This window comes from Gekko japonicus, unplaced genomic scaffold, assembly GCF_001447785.1.
Source record: "Gekko japonicus isolate JY-2015 unplaced genomic scaffold, Gekko_japonicus_V1.1 scaffold2153, whole genome shotgun sequence".
Lineage (NCBI taxonomy): Eukaryota > Metazoa > Chordata > Lepidosauria > Squamata > Gekkonidae > Gekko > Gekko japonicus.
Window position 1 is genome coordinate 129,961 of NW_015172069.1, and position 23,816 is coordinate 153,776.

Consider the following 23,816-nt stretch of genomic DNA (forward strand, 5'->3'; position numbering starts at 1 on the left):
AATTCATATTAATCTACCTCGCGTCTCCCTGAGAAAGGTGGGCTGCAAATAAATAAATGAAGAACTAAAACAGTTCCCCCAGTGACATTTCGTTTCAAGCATTCCTATGAGGCACCGTTCAAGGAATGTTTAGGTTTTATTTCATGAAGTGGACAAATTCCATTTTGATCTTTGCTTTTATGTCTCTCTGTGTGTGGGGTGGGGTGGGGGGGGGAGAATTGGCTTTCACTGTATAAGCATATCGAAGCCAGTCCATATTTTGGGTAATGCGGCTGCCACTAATACACATCTCACCCATATTTTTTCCTTGTAATGCTTTGTAAAAATGAAAAGATAGAGCCACGGGAACTGTGTAAAGTGCGCTCAATGTTTCTTTAACGATAGCAATAATGTTATAAATATGAAAATTACAAAAGTGATACTAACACATTCAAATTGTAAATCCAGTTACATAAGATAGAAGATAATAACGACGGCGGGACGGTAGTCTCCGGAATGTGATGCAGTTTCGACAAGCGTCTTCTTCTGACCAAGAATCTATAAGCTTATACATGATATAATACATATGAACATTAGTACTTACATCTTAGGTAATTGTACAACAAAATTTAAAATAAATTTGGTACAAAACCTTACTAGATGATGTGCGGAAAATGTGTGGCATCTAGTAAGGTTTTGTACCAAGTTTATTTTAAATTTTGTTGTACAATTACCAAAGAACATAAGAACATAAGAGATGCCAATGTTGGATCAGGCCAAAGGCCCATCTAGTCCAACACTCTGTCACACAGTAGCCAAAAATTAAGATGTAAGTACTAATGCTCATGTGTATTATATCATGTATAAGCTTATAGATTCTTGGTCAGAAGAAGACGCTTGTCGAAACGGCATCACATTCCGGAGACCACCGTCCCACCGTCGTTGTTATCTTCTATCTTATGTAACTGGATTTACAATTTGAATGTATTAGTATCACTTTTGTAATTTTCATATTTATAACATTATTGCTATCGTTAAAGAAACATTGAGCGCACTTTACACAGTTCCTGTGGCTCTATCTTTTCATGTCTACGGACTGTGACCATATTTGTCTTTGTACATGCTTTGTAAAAAGACACCATGAGGGGTGTCAGAGTCAGCATTTCCCCAACCCTCTTCCTCCGTTTAATAGACCATGGCTTGCAAGAGACAGAGGCTGTGATCACACTGGCGGCTTGGCGCGATAGGGTGCCGCCTCTAATTGAACCGGGTTAAAGTGTAGTGGGATATATCAGCCACACAGCACACCCTGCTGTGGGTTACCCATGGAGACATCCTGTGGTAAAGCCTCCACATTATTGTGGCACCGCAGCCACGGAGTGAACTGGGGGAAAAAATAAATCCAAACATCATGCGTGTGTGTAGTGCACATGCGCATGCGCACATAGGCAAGTCTTTTAAAAAATCGCCTCCGTAGTGGCAGAATGGATCTGCAGGTTCACGCTGCCAAATCCGTTCTACGCGCACTCCCCCATGTTCAGACCTTGCACAATGAATGCGCGAGGAAACAAAAACGCCACTTTGGAGGTGGTGGCTTTTTAACGCAGCTCCAAGTCGTCCTCTGACGGGGTGAGTATGCCCGGGGAACGCCTGACAGATGTGGCTGTGCAATCCTGCCCATTTAATCCGTTTGCAAAACGTGCCTCTATCGGGCCAAACTGCCAGTCTGAACACAACCAGAGAAAGGCAGATTCTGATGGACTCTCATCATGCATTCCTTTTATTCCCTGGGAGTTGTATGGGTGGATTCTGAAGCAAAGCCACTCCAAAGAAGTCCACTTAGCCCCTAACTTTTGTTATAAATCAATGATACTACTTGGAGTTTACCCCTTTACTGTAGAGTGTGTGCCTATATCTATGAGTAATCTAAAACCAGGCATATTTGTAATTGCACTGTACTGATCATGTTAAAATACTGCAGTGGGGGTTGGGTTACACAGAAATTAACTGTTAAACCACATAGGATCTTTGAAGGGAAAAACATTTCCTGCTAGCATCCAAATGTTATGTTCTTTGTCATAAGCTGACAAGCATTGTTACCTAGCACACAGGGTGAAATGAGATGTTTGCATTTAGTAGCGGAGCAAGAAATGCATATGTTGTATTACATGACACGGGGATTAATAATGGCACTTGGAAGCCTGACAGAAGGTAAATTCAGCACCTTATCCAGATTGGCAAGTTATTTTTAAATTTTTACTTGCACTTCAAAGGAAAAGTAGTTGTTGGGTACCGTGTGGTAAGCAGCTGGGTTTACAATGGCGTGGCACTTCTGAAAAGGTCCATTGCTGTCTGTCAGCAGTCCACACCAGTGCTGAGCATATTTTTCTGTGAGTGCAAGACATAAAAACAGGCTGTGCTTTAGAACTCATTAGAAGAGCTATGTGAAGAAGAAAATGAGGAAGAGGATGAGGGGATGATTGGATTTATACTCTACCCTTCACTACCCAGAGGAGTCTCAGAGCGGCTTACAAATGCCTTTCCTTTCCCTTCCCCTCCCCACAACAGACACCCAGTGAGGTTGGTGGGGCTGAGAGAGCTCTGACAGAAACTGTTTTTTTCAAGAACAGCTGTGCCAGAACTATGGCTTGCCCAAAGTCATCCAGCAGGCCCAAGTGGAGGAGTGGGGAATCAAACCCGGTTCTCCCAGATTAGCGTCCGCGCACTTAACCACTACACCAAACTGGCAGTGATGATGGTGGCAAAGAAATTCTACTGTTCTGCTACTAATGCATCATTGAGTTCCCATCTAGCTCAGCTGTTTAAAACACCTGGCCCATTGTTGATGCCAACGTCTTAAATGCCCAGGAACTGACAATTAGCTGAAGAAGAAGAAGAAGAAGAGATTGGATTTATACCCCGCCCTTCACTTGGAGTCTCAGAGCGGCTTACAAACTCCTTTCCCTTCCCCTCCCCACAACAGACACCCTGTGGGGTGGGTGGGGCTGAGAGAGCTCTGACACAAACTGCTCTTTTTCAAGGACAGCTGTGCCAGAGCTTGTGACTGACCCAAGGTCACATCAGCAGGCCCAAGTGGAGGAGTGGGGAATCAAACCCGGTTCTCCCAGATTAGAGTCCATGCACTTAACCACACACCAAACTGGCTCTCTCTTTTGCACTTTTTGCAAAGTTCTTTGCTGAGAAAATCTCTCAAACATGGTCTGATTTGCACACTGGCTGCAATACAGCTGAGACACTAGTCGCCTTCAACATCCCTTCGAGGGATCACTTCGATCTTGTCACTGCAATGGATGCCAGCAGGATCTTGGGATCTATGACGGCCACCACATGTGCATTAGACCCTTGCCCATCCTGGGTACTTAAAGCTTGTAAGGATCACATCAATTTAAAAAAGAAAGCAAACACCTTTCCTAGAGAAAAATGATGTTGCCAGTTATCACCAAGTCTGTAATTTGCCCTTGCTGGGCAACATGATACAAAAACTGGTTGCAGAGCAGCTCCAGGTCATCCTGTTTGCACTGCCAATTTTATGTAGATATACGTTTTAGACATTTAAACCCTATTTTAGCCAACATGATGGGCCTTCCTGATGCTTTAAAAGTGCATCGTCTTCTGAATGACTCCACTCCTGAAATATCAGTGAAGGTAGCCTTGAGGAATTTCAGATTACCCTTTTTAACCCGTTTTGAAGCTGTTTTTGATCTGTCATGGAGTAAACCGCTATAGGGCTGCCATTTCACACAAGGCTTTCCCCTTCCGGTAAAGAGCTGGATCTGAAGCGGTTTGCCATTTCAGACTACACCGCTTTTTCCCCGCCATTTTTCGCCCGTGCGGGTGATCTCCAGCTTTTTTTTTTAACATTCGCTTTAGAGCGCTATAGCACTATAACAAAACACTCCAGGCATTTCAATGGAGTTGATATAATGCTGTTCCCCCATCCTTAATTCTGGTGTTATACTTTGCACAAAATTACTTTAAAAGCATGGCTATAGAAGAGAACATTTATATCATGTTAACACTATAGTTTGCACAAGTTATCCCAGGTCCCAAACACACGCGTGAGATAATGCGCGGGGGAAGTGAGGCTATTTACCCCGGAGGAAATTGATCCGCAGTTGAGCAATCACACAGTTCCTTGAAGCTGTGGGCATAGCCCACCACTGCGTAATCAGACGCAATCATGGGTGAGTTCGGGGGTTTTTTTTGCTGTTTGTTTTCAATTCTCTCAAACGGAGGATCAATGAATCGCATCTCCACACTGAGGGTTTCCTATGGCAGTATGCAATGATGCGCATACTGAGAGGGGGGGGGAACAGTGGCACGGAGTCGGGATGGCCTGATCAGACCATCCCGATGCCATGAGAAAGTCCTGGAGCGATCACACAGAGGAAAGTCCATCTGTGGCCTGTTGCAACCCATTTGATACTGGACTTTTCCTGGTATTTTTTAACTCCTCTTCTTCGGCAGAGCAAGACGGGTTGCCGATGGGTGCGGGACGCTTGCCAGATATTCCCATGTGATCGCACCCTTAAAATCCGCCCGGCATTCGTACCTATCGCTTGGCTAAATCTGCGTGTGATCGGGAACTCGGTTTGCTTTTTCTTGGCCCCGGTGACACGGAGCATTAGGCAAGCTAGAGGGACGGAAGATAGGCGGATTTCTGGGCGCGATCTCACCGCCACATCTGGGAAGTGTAGAGGTCCCGTGGCTCATCCGAGGCTTCCCGCCAAAGACGCGTGGTAAAAAACTAGCACCTCGGAGGTACTAGTTTCCGGAAACCGCGGGGCAAGGGCGGGCGTCTGATTGCGTTTCCGGTGGCCATGCCCCATTGCGAAAAGGTTTCCCCCCCCCCGAAGTCTGCAGGGATGCGCACAGGCACCGAACGGGGCATGCACATACTTCAGGTTAAAAAAACAACAACCCCGTTTGCCGTGCCACGCCGCTTCTTTGGCACGTCGTGTGATCGGCCGCTCCCCCCTAACCATGGGACCTTGATGGGACCGCGAGGGGATGCCTGATCGTGCAATTGCGCGTTATTTCGCTGTGGGGCAAACAGCCACGTTCCCCCCCCCGCGATATCTGGCTCGTGTGACCGGGGCCCTTGTATGGCATATCATCATGCTGTTATAGAATGCATTGTTTTCTTCCTGTTTGCCTATTGGTATGGTATGAAATGATCTATGAAAACTGTCTTAGGTATACAAAATCTTGCCATCTTGCAGATAGATAATCTAGATCACCTTTATATTCTTACCTGTTTGTGGCAATTTACATAATACGAGAGTTAATATTTCAAAGTTCTGGGTTTCTACTCTTTTTTTCGAACCAATGGTAAGTTTTTTTTTAAGTAATTATTTTCAAGGACGTGACAATCATTCTGATTCTTGAAGAAAAGCTGCAGTATACGTTTTGCAAGGCACATACCGTTTTCTATGCTGAGGAGACATGGGTTCTCAAATATGTTTTTGACATTTGGGCAATCAGCCTGTGTTTTCCAGGTATTGGCAAAAGCTGCTGAGGTTCCTTCTACCACCCCACTGATGGCTTTGAAGTCATCAGTCTGGATACTGTTGAAGTTTCCACAGAGACCTGAGAGAAAATCAAGTGGGTGTTTAATCCTCCATGCACTATAAAAATAATCAGACCATTCCCAGAGATCAAATCTTAAGAGCATCTTCAGCAATGCCTATGAAGACTGGAGAGCAGACAGTTAGAATATTGAAAGACGTCCCATTTGAAATTCGGATGAAGTGGAAGGCATACAAAGGACTGACTTCGTTCTTGCAAAACCATCAAATTAGCTATAGATGGTTGATTCCAGAAGGACTTATCTTTAAATTTAAAGATAAAAGGGAGAAGATTGACTCCATTTTCAAAGCTCAAGACTTTTTGAAGAGACACACCAGTTCAGAGGAAGAAGCACTTGCTAAATGGGAGGTATTTGGCAGTGACGAAGACAGCGGCTCAGAGAAGGGAGACAAGAATACGGAAGATGAAGGAGCAGTGAAGGGTCCATCTTACAATTTGAGAGATGTAAAAGGAAGACAGCCCAGAACATGAAGATTGGTTCGGAAAGCGCATGAAAAGACTTTATTAACAATAAACCAAAGAGACACTACTAATATACTAACATTTCTATTTGTTTTTACAGGATAAGATGAAAGACGATTGACCAACTCACGGAAGAAGAAAAAGATATGACTAATACTAACAAAAGATTAATATACTAATATGAGCATCACTCACTCTTTTCTTAATCCCACTATATACCCTCCCTTTTTCTGAAATTAAAAGCAATAAAAACTAAATAATAAAAAATAATCAGACCATTCCCTTATGCATTGTAATGAATTAACTCACCACATGTATGTCCTTTGTGAACTGGATCTAAGCGTGCAAAGATCTGCATGATAGGTACAAGTTGGACCTCTAACGTGATGCCAATATTTGTCTGTAACATGATGAAGAATGATGATGGCCTGAAGATGGTGACGTTGGCTGGGGAAGCAGAACATAATTAGCCATGCTTCAAATGGAATCAAACATCTTATCGAGTAGGAACTAATGATTGATTCTGATGTGACAGTTGATACATGGGGATGAGTGGAGATGTGTTCAGTGTATTTAACGTATACTTGACATTCTTATAGAGGATAGCAGCTACTTACACCAGATACACATTATTAAACATTTTCTGTGGGTGAGATTCTACCAAAATGAGCTTCTGCCATAAGGGGAATGCAATGAAGTTGCATTTCAAATGCCATACAATGTTGATCTGCAACATTTTTAGTCACAAAGGGTTGCATCCAGAGGACTGATCCAGGTGGTCTGAAGCGGGAGAACAAAGTTTGAGTCCAGTGGCACCTTTAAGACCTTGAATAAAACTTGTTGGTCTTAATGGTACCATTGTATTCAAACCATATCCTGATTTAAGTGGAGCTTTTCTCCTGGAACATATATTTCCTGTTTTCCTTTTCCTGCTGCAACCCAACAACATGTGGTACAAAGTAGGGGTCTACTGTAGAAAGTAATCAGCAAAACTCACCACTAGTGGAAGTGGATTTTAGATCCACGCCAACGCTTACCATCAGTACATTTTGATGGAAGCGACTACAAATACCTCCTGTAATAATGTATAACTGACTGTATTGCCCAGGGCTATTTTTGGGCAGGAACGCACAGGAACGGAGTTCCGGATGGCTCCCGAGTTGGCCACACCCAGCAGGAACTCATTAGCATAATAGGCCACACCCAACAGCAGAAACTCACTGGGATTGGCTACATTAGAGGAGTGTGGCCTAGCATACAAAGGAGTTCCTGCTACAAGAAAAGCCCTGGGTTTTGACAATAAACAAAGTAAACAGAATAAGAAGCAAAAGGTGGGTGTGGCTGGATGACCACACATCTAGTAACATGGGGGTGTGGCCTACTATGCTGATGAGCTGTGCTCTTGGGGTGTGGCCTGATATGCTAATGAGTTTATGCTATTGGGTGTGGCCTATTATGCTAATGAGTTCCTGCTGGGCTTTTTCTACAAAAAAAGCCCTGGTATTGCCTATGTAAATATAATACTATGAGTACTGGGAATTTAGTTCTAAGTCAAAGAATTCCTGTCATAGCAAACAGGTTCCCCATTTTCATTGACAAGGAGAAGGCAGTTCCACGGATGCTTTTAAATTCAAATCTGACAGGATCTTTGTAATACCATAAAAGATGGAGTTACAACATAAACTCTACTTCTGATCCAGCCGTTGCTTACTTGTATAAGAATTTCAATAGGTGCATTAAATTTCTGCACACACAATATTTCTCAGTACATTTCAGTGCACAAAGGACTATGAGCTTGAATTGAGTACACCTACTACAGGGAAGCCTTCTTAAGTATGCATCTTGGTGCACAAAGACCTCTGGAGAGGGTAATCATCTGTAATCAATGTCTTCCAATAAGTATTGAATAAAATGGTCTTTGGCAAAGTACATGAGCCGTGGTAAATATCAATCAGACATCTCTGTAAACTGAACCTAGCCTTTGAATGCTACAATAGAAAGGTAAGAATTCAAAGAATGAAGAGTGCCACAGGTTATCTCCAAAAGTGGGACTTACCTGCAGAGACAGGCAGCTGGGTGAGGATCATATTCACGTAGACAACCCCAGAAGGCTTGATCACAATTACCTAGCAGTGGAGAGAGAGAGAGTACAGTCTGATTGTAACCAGATAGCTTTCTTTCTTTTTTTCTTTCTTTTTTGCTGCTGGCTTTGAGTATAGTTGTTAAGAACATAAACTGAAATCAGAAGATCAGGAAAGAATCGTGACTACTGTTTGTTTAAAATGGTTTGCAGGAAGAAACAGCGGTTGTCCTGTCCATGTGCCACCTCCATTTTTAAATATACATTTGGGCTTTTTGGTTTTTGTACTCACCGTCTGACCTCCATCGATGCTGATGGCCACACCTTTCAAGCATGTCTCCGTGTCTGTGAGGCCACACTTTCTGATTTCGACCAGAACAGTGAAAGCATTGCTGTCACAGAGCTGAAAATGGAGTCACAGAGCATTAGCGGTTTGAACTGCCTGGACTTTATACCAATTTACATCACATTGTCTTTGAGCTCATCAGATAATGTATTGAAAATCATTCTGTCCCACCTTTCTTCATGAAATCAAGATAGATCCCAACAGTTAAGAAGAGATAAAGTGGGATGACAAAGGGCTGGGTCCAAAGATTCCTTCCCACTGACAGCGGAGTCTTCCTCAGACCCTAGGAGTCTCCTGGTGATGCCAAGAGCCTCAATCAGGTGGAAGAGACACATTTCACCTGTGGAAGGCTCTGTGCTCCAGCAGAAAGATCCTTGCATCAGGTAAATGCTGCACCATTTGCAGAACCGAACCTTTGGGTCTAACTCAATATGAGGAACAGTCAGGGGTCATTTCCTGCCGGAGCACAGTGGAGCAGCGCTCCGGCAGTAAAGAGCCCGTGGTGCCCCCCGCTGCCATTCTCCCCCACTGCCTCCCTGCCCTCCCCTCCCCTTCTCCAGCCAGCCAGCCCGCCGCACTCCAGACATACCCCCCTGCCCTCTGAGCCCTTCCGCTTTTGCAGAGAGACTCGGGGGAAGGGGGAGGAGGATTTAAATGCCTGGGTTCCCTGCCCGATGTTCTCTAGGGGACAGTTATTAACAAGAACAAAAAATTACAGCTTAACAAATCAAGGCCGGGTCACGTTCCATTACTATGGGAGATGCAAAGCTTGTTTTTAAAAGGTGAATTGATTGTATCACATTCATGTTGCAATTTACAATGTGTAACTTTTATCGGCTAAAATAATTTTAATGTCGGTTGCCTTAATTAAACCACATTCTGCTTTGCAATTCTAATCAACAATTTTGAAGCCCCGGGCATCCCTCTGAAAACATTGTGTGGGGAGCTTCCCAATTCACAACCTCCCTGGATTAGTCCATTTTGATTACCTTAGTAAAGACATAGCTACAGTCACCAAAGAAGGAATACTGTTTCTCATCAAATGTTGAAATGTGGGACCCTCCTTCAATTGTGCATATTCCAGGGCATGAAAGGCTGACACAGGCCCACTGGCCTCCAGTACATGTACTGAGGAAAAAAACACAGAAATAATAGTTGATTTTGTGTATTCAAATGACAGTCCACTTATGAGTGCACGGAGGTATGTGCAGTGGTCATTCTTTTAGAGCTGAAATCAACTTGCTCCTCTTTTTTCCTTTGTGAGTTTTGATGTCCTATTAATCTCTGGATGGACTCTGAACGTTGAAATGTTCTCTGCATATTGGGTATCCATGTTTGTCAACCAACTATCATTGATTTCAGCACTTACTATCTATTTTTGCAACATCTGATTGCTGACTTGAGCTGGTTTTGGGCATTTGATAGTGACTGCCTATATGCACTAGTTTGGCAGAGTGGTTTTCAAACTTACTACCTCCAGGAAACAATTTCCACATAAACAGCTGCCAGGGATCCTCTGTGGATTTGCCACAGAAGCACAGCATGCGGCAGAGTATTCTGTGGGAAGTTCTATGGTGCATACTCCGTTCACGTGGGAAATTGTTTGGCCTCATCGTTGCCATGTGCTAAGGAAATACTCAGACTGTGCAGTGGAAGGGTGGCTGCCTTTTAACTTCCAATCTATGTATTTTGGAATTTATGGTCATGATATCAATTCGTCTTAAGTTACACAAAGGCCACAAATGAATGTATTCAGAAAATATACAGAGGAGGCACATGGGTAAGAGGAGGAGGAGGAGAAGGAGGAGATTGGATTTATACCCCTCCCTTCACTTGGAGTTTCAGAGCGGCTTACAAACTCCTTCCCCTTCCCCTCCCCACAACAGACACCCTGTGAGGTGGGTGGGGCTGAGAGAACTCTGACACAAACTGCTCTTTTTCAAGGACAGCTGTGCCAGAGCTTGTGACTGACCCAAGGTCACATCAGCAGGTGCAAGTGGAGGAGTGGGGAATCAAACCCGGTTCTCCCAGATTAGAGTCCGCGCTCCTAACCACCACACCAAACTGGAGCTTTCCTTCACAGAGCTCTTCATATGTGGCACGGGTTCATTTTAATTCCTCAAAATGGAACCATCCCATCACGATCAGGCTAAAGCAGTGAAGCGCTACAGCAGTGTTTGCATAGACTTTGACATCTCCCGCTTTAGCAGTTACATTCACCACAGCAACCTCCCATTAAATAAGGCACACAAAGTAAAACGTTCCTTTTTCTGCTTACCAGGAAGTACACTTGGATGCAAAAGAAGCTCCAGGAGCATAAGTGTCCCCATTGTAAGTGCAGTGACAGTCCTTAACAGGGATGCAGCCCGCATTGTTAATGTCATCATATACAGTTCCTAAAAGAATGGCAGAACAAAATTTGAGACCAGTGATACCTTTAAGACCAACAAAGTTTAATTCTGGGTATAAGCTTTCATGTGCAAGCACACTTCTTCCGTTCTCATAGTAGCCATATTAGAAAGATTAGTAAAGGTAAAGGTTTCCCTTGCTCGAAAGCCAGTCGAATCCGGCTCTAGAGATCATCTCCACTTCCAAGCCGAAGAGCCAGCGCTGTCCAGAGACTTTTCCGTGGCCATGTGGCCGGCATGACTAGACGCCAAGGCGCACGGAACGCTGTTACCTTCCCACCGAAGCGGTACCCATTTATCTACTTGCAATTTCTTGCTTTTGAACTGCTAGGTTGGCAGGAGCTGGGACCAGAGACGGGAGCTCACTCTGTCATGTGGCACTCGGGTCTTGAACTGCTGAACTACCGACCTTCCGGCCTGCAGTTCAGCGTCTCAACGACTTGAGCCACCGCAGCCCCTTTAGAAAGATTAGCCATGATGAAAAGCACGTTCCTTTTTTTGCTTCCCAGAAGAATGTGGATGGTTGCTCTTGGAAAGCTATGGCTCTGGACTTACCTGGGGCTGTCTTGTGGCTACAGGGCCACAGGGTGAAGGGTGGGACCAGGAGGTAGGCTTTTCATGCCTGCAAGGTGTTGGGCTGCATGGGTGTAGCCACTAGCCCTCTGAAGATGTCCGGCAGCAGCATCTAGGCAGCCTTGCTGCCTCGTTTACTGGCACAGGTGGGCTGGGGGAAGCCTCTTGGCTCAAGGGGACTCTCCCAGGTCTGCCCCTTCCACTTTTAAGGCCATGTGGCTGCCAGGCCCCCCCAGTGCACCCTTCGACCACCCCTCCCCTCCTCCCTCAGTTTCTGGTTTTGTACGACGATTGTCTTTCTTGTTAGTTTTCTTGCCCATGGTTTTAGGCACTGGGCCAGATCCATTTGGGGGGGGGAAGCTGTGCCTGCATGCCCACCTACACCTTTAAGGGGTCTCTGGCAACACTCCCTCTAAACTGTGGAGTCTTGTGAGCAACGATTCTACTTTGTGAGCTACCGGCATTAAAGGGGTGAGCGAGCGATTTGGCCACTGCATCAATCAGTTTGCTCTGGAGCCCTCCTTCCTGAGCGAAGACAAAAATGTGTGAGCTGGAGGCTAAGAAACTGAGCTGGCTCACACTGACTCAGCTTAGAGGGAACACTAGTCTCTGGGGTGGAACCAGGTAGCAGCCAATGCTCCGTCTAAGCTGTGGAGTCTTGTGAGCAAAAATCCTACTTGGTGAGCTGCTGGCATTAAAGCTGTGAGCGAGCGATTTGGCTGCTGCATCAGTCAGTTTGCTCTAGAGCCGTCCTTCCTGAGCTGAGACAAAAATGTGTGAGCCGGAGGCTAAGAAACTGTGAGCTAGCTCACACTAACTCAGCTTAGAGGGAACACTGGCAGCATGCCCAGCTTGGGGGCTGTCACTTGGCTCCAGTCACGGCTGGCATGGGAACCATGTGGGACCACTGATCTTGCCATTCCAGGTCTATCCCCAGCAGGTGGGTTACCCGACGCATGGATGGATGCCCTGTGCCATGTCAATGCTCCATGGCCAAAATCAATAAAGCTGTGGCATGTTCCGCCCCAACTCAGTTTCTGGGTGCATGTGTTTCCTGCTTTGCCTCCTCCCCCACCCTTCATCTGCCAATAGGATGCTAGAAACGGGATGCTTATTTAACCCTTTAGTCCGCTCTGGCACATTCTCATCAGTAAGGTAAGATGTTGATATCCTTTCTCTGATGCCGACTTCAGACAGGAACCCCATGCACATTTATCTGAGAATAACACTACCTGAACTTGGAATTCGACTTATGACTCAACGGGTGCGTTCAGACGGGGGCTTTACATCGGTTAGGGTGCCGGTTCCAACCGGTGTACTTACGGGCGTTCACACGATGAACATCTGCCTCCCGTCCCTAACCGGTGTAAAGCCCTTTACACCGTTGCACTCTGCCACTAGGTCCCAAGTGGTGGTATACTGAGTGCAACGGTGGCTTCCGGTTTACCCCGGCGTCTGATCGCTCTCCACTGGTGCCTTGCCATTTCCGTCAGAAGCCTGAGGCTTCCGGCTTTCCCCCGCCATTTTTTTAAAAAAGTAAGCGATATGCGCTTGGGCAAAGTGTTGGACTGGAGGGGCCACTGGCCTGATCCAACATCGGCTTCTCTTATGTTCTTATAAGAGGGAATTGGATAAGCATATGGAGCAGAGGTCCATCAGTGGCTGTTAGCCACAAGGTATAGATAGGAACTCTCAGACTGGGGCAGGTGATGTTCTGTATTCTTGGTGCTTGGGGGGGGGGGTCAACAGTGGGAGGACTTCTAGTGTCCTGGCCCCACTGCGGCACCTCCTGATGGCACCTGGTATTTTTGGCCACTGTGTGACAGAGTGGTGGACTGGATGGGCCACTGGCCTGATCCAACCTTGGCTTCTCTTATGTTCTTATGTTCTTAACCACTTCCAGGCTTGTTGACCACACATGAGGGGAGGTCTGAGCTGGGGTTTGGGATGCGCTCTACCCTCCCCTCCCCTTTCTTAAGGCTTTAATTCCTCTGGCTGCCATGGTTTTTTCCTCTCCCACCCCCCTCCCCCTTTTCTTGCATTCAGTTGTTACGGGTTTATTCCATGTTTATTGTTGTCTTGCAATTGTCACAGCTGTTTGGCAGTTGGCATTGGGACGGATCCTTTTGTGTGGGGGGGCGGTGCCTGCGTGCCACCTCCTCCAGTTGGGGACTTCCTTAAGGGTACTTGGGGGTTGAGCAGAGCACTAAGCCACATGCCCAAGGGGGGGGGGTGTCAGTTGGCTGGCTCTCACCTCCAGGTGGCGATGGAACCGTGCAGTGGCTGCCACCCACATGGGACCCTAGAATTCACAACCCCGTGGTTACCCCTCGGCACACGGGCTGGGAGTGGATCGGCTCATGGGGCAGCAGGTGAGTCACACGATGCTGGATCTGTCCCCGTGCTGCACCAATGCTCTTGCACTGCATCCTATAAAACTGTGGCCTGTTTCATCCAAACAAGGGTGTAATGGTACTTCTTCACCCCCCTCCCCGATAGCTCCTGGGTCCACAAGCTGCTTACTACTGTCTTAATACCACAGAGATGGTGCACTCAGTCTAATCGATGCAAATGAATATTTGTTGTTGACTAACCTGGGGGACAGAAGCAGCCATCTGTGCAGTGATCTTCACAGAGCTGGGACCTTTCTGGATTGGTGCAAGTATCAGAGCAGGGCGTTCCACATTCCCGGTGTTGCATGTTGAAAGGACATGTCTTGGCTGAAAGCAGAAACGAAGGATGAGACGTCAGAGAGTTCCCAGGTAAAAAAATTTTCATTTCTCGGAAGTGGAGATGGCTAACAGGATTCTAACAGTAGCTGATCTATGTTTTGGCCCTCTTTTATTTATTTTTTATTTATTTATATTTATTTTCACATTCATATCCCACCCATCCCGTAAACGAGCTCAGGGCGGGTTACAACAATTTAATAAATACGATAAAATTGAAAACCGATTAAAACATATAAAAACAGTGGTCACACATTGCCGTAGGGAGAATCCGGCCCATAGATGTAATTAGCCGGTTACCAGTAACTGGGAGATTGCAACCTGGGGAAGGGGCGTATGTGGACGCCCACTGCCTCAGCCAAAGGCCTGACGGAAGAGCTCCGTCTTGCAGGCCCTGCAGAATTGCATAAGATCCCACAGGGCCCTGATCTCAATAGGGAGCACGTTCCACCAAGTGGGGGCCAGGGAAGAGAAAGCCATGGCCCTGGTCAAGGCTAGGCAGACATCCTTTGGGCCAGGGATCACCAGGAGATGTTGACTCTCAGAGCCATGGCTCTTTTTGTAGCAGGTACTCCTTTGCATATTAGGCCACACCCCTAATGTAGCCAATCCTCCAAGAGCTTACAGAGCTCTTCTTACAGGAGCTACTGTAAGCTCTTGGAGGATTGGCTACATTAGGGGTGTGTTGCTTAATATGCAAATGAGTATCTGCTACAAAAAGAGCCCTGCGAGAGCATAATGCTCTCTGAGGCGTATATGGGAAGAGGCGGTCCCTTAGGTATGTTGGTCCCAGGCCAACAGTTTCTCATGCAATAAAGAGCTGAGAGACCATCTCGGTTACTTACCACACAATTCTTCAGTTCTCCATTCAAGGGGCTGCCCCCCAGAGTGGGCACATTGCCGGGAATATTCGGCAAAGTTGTTACAAACGCAGAAGTCCGTCATCGATGAATCGCAGCTGCACAGATCTTGTACGCAAGCATCAATATAACTTTGCACGTCAACCAGTGCGTTGCAGCCCAGGAAGGCTTCACCAGTCAATACAGTCTGGCAGACAGTACTCTGAAAGGGGCGGGGGGGAAATCAGTGTTAAAAGAATGAACTTGATAGAGCACTGGTTAACTACTCGTCTGATTTTTATTTACTTTTGCCCTTATTTCTGAGATTTCATTCTCTTTATTTTCTTTTGCAATCCATGAATAAGGAGTGAAGGAAAGTGGGAACAGGTTTTACTTTAAAAGAAGACACAAAACCAGAAATCCTTACAAACTGTTGACTGCAATTGCGTGGGGCCGAGGGGACGGGATCTTGGCACTGTTCCGTGGGTCCATCCATCTTTTGCAAGTTTCCAAACTGCACAGGATTCAGCTGGACGTCTGCAATAAATATTGCATATTATATTTGCAGAAGGGTCACCCAAATATTGGTGCATGGAGTGGGATCAGATGGAAGAGCAAAGATAATAAGAAAGGGAACCTCGAATGAAGTTGATTCAGATCAGCCACTACTTTCTTTTGCCATTCTTGGGGAGAGGAGGAGAGATCGCTTTTATTCTCTAGTCTTAAGAATAGTTTGGTTGCCATATGCTACTAAGACCTCTTAAAGACCACAGTGCCTATGCCCGTCTACCTCTGTGCTAATTCTCCTGCCTGTTTACTTACAAAGCCCAAGTTTTTGCATCAAGACTATACAGCAAGACATTCTATGGCCGAGTTCAGACTTGCAGTTGGGCCCGATATAGGCACGTTTCACAAACGGATTAAAGGGGCCGGTTCACACAGCCACAGCTGTCAGGCGTCCCCCAGCCGTACTCAACCCATCCTATGACGATTCCCTACCGAGTTTAAAAAGTACCAAGTGAAAGCAGTAGCAAACCCTGGAGAGTGCATTGATCCTACTTCCCGGACGTGTGAATGCCACAAACAAGCCGCTCGAGAAATAGGCTCATAGGCTCATGTTGCCGAAGTGGGGGGAAAGCCGCTTACAGCCGTGGCTCCGCCAGGGGTGGGCCAACAGTGCGAACACTCCCTTGCCCCTCCTCCCCCGTATGCTCCCGCATCAGTCGGTGCAGTGCGACCGGGAATCCCCAGCACAACTTGGTCCGGGTCTCTTTGCCCCGCCTCCCTCGTGCTTCATACTGCCAGTCTGAACTCAGCCAATATATTGACCAATGTAACTGGAATAGCTGTTTAAGATTTACTGGAAATGCCCGATCAAGATAATGGGGAGGAAGGTCAAACACCTGTACCCAGCAATTAGCACTAGCAATCCCGGCAAACATGTCTTCCTGGCTCAGTCAGTCAATGACCCATTGAGAGCCAGAGTGAATTCCCTGCTGAATCAGTGGCCAGAAGTTTTCCTTTAGGTGGGCAAGAAGAGTTGACCAAAGATAGAATGCTGAGGCACAGACACATCCTCATTAAACACCCATGATATGCATCTGAAATGCAGGACCACGGTCCGCCCTGCAATAACAGAAGAAGGCCACAGGATAATGGTGGCCAGGGGGAGAGGGTCTAACTTAACTTGGCCTGCAAAACTATGCAACCCCATGAAGGCCCTCTAGGTCTGTTTCCCCTGGAACATAAGCTTCTGCTCGCCTTGCTTGGCACAACCTTTGCTCAAAAGTATCACGCTCCTACCCACCATCTCAAGGGAAAATGCAATTTTAAAAAGTGGATAGACTTGCTACATGACTGGTTTTAAAAAAATGGAAGACAGAGAAGCAAAGCAACAAGTTAACAGTGGCCTCGGCCACACGGGCAGGAAAATGCGGGGGGGGGAGGCGTGGCTGTTTGCCCCAGAGCAAACTAACATGCGACTGCGCAATCAGGCGTCGGGTTGAGTTCCCATTGAGCTCCCGTGGTTAGCGGGGAGGTGCCGATCACAGACGCGGCAAAGAAGCGGAGCGGCGCGGCAAACGGGGTTGGGGGGTTTTTTTAAACTGAAATGTGCGCATGCTCCGTTGGGTGCTTGTGTGCATCTGTGGAGACTTGGAAAAAAACCCCTTTTTGCGAGGGGACATGGGCGGGCACCGGAACTACCACCGGAAACACGATCAGGCGCCCGCCCTTGCCCCGCGGTTTCTGGAAACTAGTACCTCGGAGGTACTAGTTTTTTACCCCACATCTTCAGCGGGAAACCTCGGGTGTGCCACGGGAGCTCTATGCTTCCCAGATGTGGCGGTGAGATCGCGCCCGGAAAATCCACCTATCTTCCGTTTCTCTAGTGTGCCTAATGCTCCGTGTGACCGGGGCCAGCATTTATAAGATATCCTTACAACAGACTAGCCCTTGTCCTTTTCAGATACTATACAGCAACTGTACGGCTGTCAATTAAAAGTCTTGCATAATAATGTTTGCGAAAATAAGCAGTGCCATTCTACAATGGAACTGATTAGTACCCCACTTTTACGAGCAATAAAAGCAGAAGAGTCTGTTATATAAATTACTCACTGTTTGCAATGAATTCATTGTATATTGGGATACCATTGAAGTCGCCACAAAGGCCACAAGTCTGATTAGCATATTTCTCATTCAGTTCCAGCTAAAACAGGATAGAAAAAGTGAGATGTAAATACAGTGAACATTCAGTGTATTATTATAAATGAAAGTCTAGGTTATAGCAAGCTTTGGGTTTGGATACTGCATCTCTTCTATGGACAGGAAATAGATGTTTACGATCAGTTCCATAACTAGTAAATTGAGCTGATTTCTACATGTTAATATCAGGATATTATTCTGAATTCTCAAAGGATGACTCAATGAACAGACATAGTGATCAGACCAAGCTCATGATCCAAATGCCCAATGAACCAACAGAAGATATTTAATATCCAAACACTGATTGGTTCATACTATCAGGTAATTATGTCACGTGATTGTATGCCATAGTTTTCACGAAACAAGTAAGCATAAGTAAAATAAAACGAAATCACTGTTCTCTGTCATGTTTTGAGTTCCTTACAAGATTTGCAATTTTTTTCCTTACCAGAAGGTTATCCTCTAGGTTCCACACTAAAAGCAGGCCTAATTTGGCACTGATTTTCATATAACCATTGCTTCTTTCAATCAGGATCCCTGAGTAGGTAAAAGGCAGCAGAACACTAGAGGAAAAACAAATTGCAGTTCAAGTCTGAGGTAACAAATGGAAAATTCCTCATTCACAAGTATCCAATTCAGCTTTCTAAGGACAGAATGTTTCATGGCATCACTCCATTTATAAGCAAATATAAGTCTCATGGTTCATGCAGACAACAAGAACTACTACTTATATTCATTTTACTTAGATAAAATAAACTTGATTTCCCTTGACACAAATGAAATTTTGTGGGAATTGAAACCCTCCATAAGGAAACAATACCTGATAACTGTAATCCAAATAGATGATTTTTATTCTAGGGCAACTGAATTTGACCATTTTAAAAGGCTTTTGCTGGTCCTGTCATGGTTTTTGTGGCAAAATTGCTTGAAACTTAGAGGGGATGGTAAGTTCCCTGAAAGCATTCAGAAAACTGGATGCAGGCATTCCAAAGTTATCCATAAACATAGTATTCTTATTGTTAAGTTATAATTTATTTTCCATGCAATTGTCCTCTGAATCCCAAGAAATACGGAGCCAAGCCAACCCTAGGTAAGTTACCTGCAAAATTTCAGAAAGGCAGGTGCAGGGGTTCCCAAAGAAATCACTGATAGGCATGTAATAATATGTTTGTATACTGGGATTTAAATGAGTCAGTCCAGGCATAGACATAATAATTATGGACAATGGAATGGGGAAGGCTATTAATTTGTTGAACACACCAAAAACCAATATACATCTCCTCACTTTCATAAATCCCTCCCAAGAGTTACACAGTTGAGAAGAGGAAGCAATTAAAATACTCATTAGAAACTTTCATACAGTTGCTGTGTGCTCACTGAGCTGTCAATCACATTGTCCCTTCCCTGACCACCTCGTCTGAAAGCCAACTTCCTCATATGTAAGAAAATGAAAATAATTCCAGACCCCCCCCAAAAAACGGTACTGGTAGCCAAAGAAAGCCGCCAGCAACCTGAAGCAGCACAAAGAGCTTTGGATTGCTTTCCTTTGGTTTGGAGTATTTCAAAAGATCCTCGCTACATTTAGGGGTCCTTCCATTTTGGCTACAAAGCAGGAAGATTTGTTTTGGAGTGTGAGTCATTTCCAAAGAAATATACAGTTCTAATGGGTATTGGTTTGAGGCAATGCCTACCTATTACCCCCTCACCCCCTCACTCGCAATTGCGATGTGTAGCAGTACAAGAGGAGAAACGAGGTTGTTGATAAAGTTATTCAACATACTGTTTTTCATTGACAAGAATGGAGTCCTGCGTCAGTTCAACGATGACTCCATCAATTTTGATGACAACGCGGCTAATAATGGTAGCATTCTGAGCCGTGGTGCGCCGTATTTGGATGTTGAAGTCTTCATAGTTAGATTTGCAGTGGGAGGCAAAGACATAGTTGCAAACTCCAGGGAAATGGTAGATGTCCCCATCAAAGGTCTTGAAGTGGAAGTTGCCCCAAGTGCTACACACTTGCCCATTGTGAGCGGGATTTCCAGCTGTGGATCAGAAGGAACTGTTAGTTTCTACGAAAAGCCCTGTCTCTGTTCATATATGCATTGTACACCCATCCACCCACTCAAGGATCACAAGAGTTTTAAAATGAAATGAAATACCCATATTCCTCTCTGCTCATTAATAGCTGTCTTATCTCCTGGTTCCCCCCCCCCCCCCCCCTCCTCTCCCCCTGACACCGGGAGCTGCTGCTGCTGCTGCTTTAGAAGAACTGTGAAAACAGGAGCCTGCCACAATCCAGGCCATTCATTTGCTTATTAGGACACACCCCTGACACCACAGCTCATTAGCATATTAGGCCACACACCCCATGTTCGTAGAAGTGTGGTCATCCAGACACACCCATCTTTTGCTTCTTATTCTGTTTACCTCGTTTGTTGTCAAAACCCTGGGCTTTTTTATAGCAGGAGCTCCTTTGCATGTTAGGCCACACACCCCTAATGTAGCCAGTCCTAGTGAGTTCCTGCTGTTGGGTGTGGCCTATTATGCTAATGAGTTCCTACTGGGTGTGGCCAACTAGGGAGCCAGCTGGAACTCCGTTCCTGTGCGTTCCTGCCCAAAAATAGCCCTCTGTGTGTGTGTGTGTGTGTTTGTGTTTGTGTATAAAAAGATGGCACATAATGCACATAAAAATAAGTCCTGAAATTATCAAATGGCCCCTTTGAGCTTTGGGCCCAGTCCAAAGGGACCCTCTTGGCCCCCTCTCCGACTGGCCCTGCCTCTGTTCAAAGAAGGACTTCATGGAAAAGGATCTTTAGTGCATTTCCCTTACCCAACAATCCCCTGCATTGAGGGTTGCCAACCATCAAGGGGTGTCTGGAGTTCACCTGGGATTACAACCAATGTTCCCTCTAAGCTGTGGAGTCTTGTGAGCAAAAATTCTACTTTGTGAGCGACTGGCAGTTTGGTGTAGTGGTTAAGTGCGCGGACTCTAAGCTGGGAGAACCGGGTTTGATTCCCCACTCCTCCACTGGCACCTGCTGATGTGACCTTGGGTCAGTCACAAGCTCTGGCACAGCTGTCCTTGAAAATGAGCAGTTTGTGTCAGAGCTCTCTCAGCCCCACCCACCTCACGGGGTGTCTGTTGTGGGGAAGGGAAGGGAGAGGAGTTTATAAGCCGCTCTCAGACACCTTTGGGTAGCGAAGGGTGGGGTATCAATCCAATCTCTTCTTCTTCTTCGAGTCCGACCCTAGGGTACAACTGATCTGGAGAAAGTGGCTGCTTTGGAAGATGGACCCTATGGCATTCTGCCCTATTGAAGTCCCTCCCCTCGCAAACCCCGCCCTCCTCAGGCTCCACCCCCACAATCTCCAGGTATTCCCCAACCCGGAGAAGGCAACCCTACTTGCATTACCTGATAAACTGCTGCTAGGGAGTGAGCAATTTTTCCTAAAAACAAGTTAAATGGCACGGGGGGCTTTGGAAATGGGGCACTGGGCAAAATCCCTCCCTCTCCTTATTTGTATGAGCAGAATAAACTTCAAAGTTGAACTTGCTGCACTCATGGATAGGCCCGTAGCTACAGCGGGACATTTGGGGGCCTGCCCCCCGACTTCCTAACAAGGCCCCCTGACTTCCTTTAGGCCCAGACCCCCTGACTTTCTGGTAAGATGCAGCAGCCACTGTGAACTCCCCCCATGCTGCCGTGGCCACCACTTCTCTTTGCCTTCCCCTTGCACTGAACCTTTCTCCTTGGTGCTGCACCAATCAGGGGTCATTTGGGGGGGGACGCGGGGGGACGCCATCCCCCCGGGTGAGGTGCGGGAGGGCGGGGCCTGGAGCTCCCTGCTGGTGCCCGCTGGAGGTCGCCGCCGGCTGTGGGGAGGACACACTTCCGGTGATGTCAGGGGGTGTGGCATATGCTAATGAGTTATGCTAATGAGTTCCCCTAGCTCTTTTTCTACGAAATGACCCCTGGCACCAATCAAGTTAATTAAATTATATTTGATTGAATTAGCCAGTTCCCCAGTGCCCCCCGAGGAATTTCAATGCCCGCCCCCGACTTAGAAATTTCTGGCTATAGTTCTGCTCATGGAAGACCAAGGATTCTGCTTAGTCACAGGGCATATTATTGGTGTGTGTTTTTTTTAAAAAAAAAATCCAAACATTAGCTGCCTTTCTCCCTTGCAGAATTCAAGACGGCTTAAGAACAATTTAAAAAACATATGAGTAAAATAACAATTGTTAAATAAAATAAAATAAAATAAAAGGTCACAATTTAAAAACTCCAATCGGGACAACTCATAAAGGAAAAAAACTAAACCAATCAAATGCAGTCCTAAATAAAACTGTCTTCAGCTGCTTCCTGGAGACTAACAGCGAGGGGGCCAGGTGCACCTCCCTGCAGAAGTTGTTCCATAGTTGTGGGGCTGCCACCAAAAAGGTTTTTCTCTTTTTTTTAATTGGCAGGACAGTCAGGAAGGCCTCTCCCTATGGTCTTCATTCCTGGGCAGGAACGAATGGGAGAAAACAGTCCTTCAGACACCCTGATTCCGTATAAAGTTTAGAAGCCACCCCCATACACACTGTAGTATAAGCTCTTTGAGATCCTCAGTTGGCTGCTGGGAGAAAGGGAAGTGGGGGAAATCAGCTTCCATGAACTTGTTTTAGTCACTGATGGCAACATATTTTTTTTCTCCCTCAATGATCCATGTACTTGCAGAGCTTATACGTTAGCACATTTTAATGTGTTGCCCTCTGCAGTACTTCAAGGGAGATTTTCACAGATTCCTTGTGCACAGAGGTTATGTGCTTGTGGAAGAAAGGAAGTAGAAAGTATTGAGCATGTCCTTTTGTACTGTGATTATTATGCTGACATTTGTGTTAAGTATTTAGATCGGTTGTTAATGGATTTCTTCTTTCCTAAAAAAAATGCTGTAACTGTTGAAATAGTGGCAACTTTTTTGTATCTGGCTTCTAAAAAGTGAGATATGTGTTAACTGTATTGAGTACTCCTTATGTTTTGTATACGTACTTCTTAGTGCATAATGCCAATAAATGTTGAATATATATAGTCACTGATAAAAGGATCCAATCTAATGGTTTAGCTTACAGCTTTCAGTTCTTTTCTTTTTTTTAACTATTATTGCTGGTCCAGTTCATGTTAATGAAATTATACTTGGATAAGTGCTTTGAAGACTACAGTTTAAAACATAAGTCTCTTGAGGTCTGGCCAACTTACCCTTGACAGCTAGAGTTGTCCTCACTGGTGGGATGATGGTCACATCTGGGTTGCTGAGAGCTCGTGTGGTCAGAGCTGAAGGAAAGAAATACCATTATAGCTACCAGTACAAATACTTATATAATAATGCTTATCTATCTATCTATCTATCTATCTATCTATCTATCTATCTATCTATCTATCTATCTATCTATCTATCTATCTATCTTCTATCTATCTATCTATCTATCTATCTATCTAAAACATTTATATCCCAACTTTCCTTATGGTTCAAGGTGGCTAATGGCAAGAGTTAGAAACATTTTCAGTTAAAACCAAAAATAAAATAGCACCCCCAAATTTCCTCTCTTCCCCCCCCCCTTAAAAAGATGCCTGTCGACTCCCTCAAAAGCCCTGGGAAACAGGCAGGCCTTGCAGCACTCCCTGGAGGTCTCCAATAGGGTTGCCCGGTCCCCTAGTTGCTCCAGCGGGGGATATGAGGGGTGTTTCAGGAGTGGGCGGGGACACCCAAGCCCCGCCCCCCAAAACAACCACCTGCCAGGCCACCCCTCTCCCTCCCTCCTGGAAGGACCTTCCAGCTGGTCGGCAGTCCACATGGTCCCCACCGATCAGCTGAAGCCCTTTAAATCGGGCAGGAGGGGAGGGAGAGGGGTGGCCTGGTGGGTGGTCGCTCTTGGGGGTGGGGCTTTCGGGTGGGGCTTCCCCTACCAGCCAGCTAGTTGGGGGCGGATTGAAGCCCCCAGAAGCGGGAAAACCCCTGTCCGGACCTGAGGGCTGGCAACTGTAATCTCCAAGGAGGGGGCCCCTCTCACCCCTTCATGGAGCCCGTTCCACCAAAGCCATGATG

General features: G+C 45.9%; 1 protein-coding gene across 1 annotated transcript in view; it reads right to left on the reverse strand.

The window, feature by feature from the left end:
• Positions 1 to 23,816, reverse strand: part of LOC107118487 (mucin-5AC-like) — a 120,210-nt gene that overhangs the window by 36,846 nt on the left and 59,548 nt on the right. Inside the window, exons 3-16 of the mRNA XM_015420840.1 lie at positions 22,970 to 23,044; positions 19,510 to 19,771; positions 18,178 to 18,292; positions 17,643 to 17,733; positions 15,454 to 15,563; positions 15,033 to 15,249; positions 14,053 to 14,178; positions 10,756 to 10,873; positions 9,467 to 9,605; positions 8,424 to 8,534; positions 8,108 to 8,177; positions 6,361 to 6,498; positions 5,425 to 5,589; positions 2,273 to 2,367 (exon numbers count right to left, since the gene is read on the reverse strand). Of these exons, the coding sequence (XP_015276326.1) occupies positions 2,273 to 2,367; positions 5,425 to 5,589; positions 6,361 to 6,498; positions 8,108 to 8,177; positions 8,424 to 8,534; positions 9,467 to 9,605; positions 10,756 to 10,873; positions 14,053 to 14,178; positions 15,033 to 15,249; positions 15,454 to 15,563; positions 17,643 to 17,733; positions 18,178 to 18,292; positions 19,510 to 19,771; positions 22,970 to 23,044 (1,832 nt within the window). The remainder of the gene's footprint in view (positions 1 to 2,272; positions 2,368 to 5,424; positions 5,590 to 6,360; positions 6,499 to 8,107; positions 8,178 to 8,423; positions 8,535 to 9,466; positions 9,606 to 10,755; positions 10,874 to 14,052; positions 14,179 to 15,032; positions 15,250 to 15,453; positions 15,564 to 17,642; positions 17,734 to 18,177; positions 18,293 to 19,509; positions 19,772 to 22,969; positions 23,045 to 23,816) is intronic.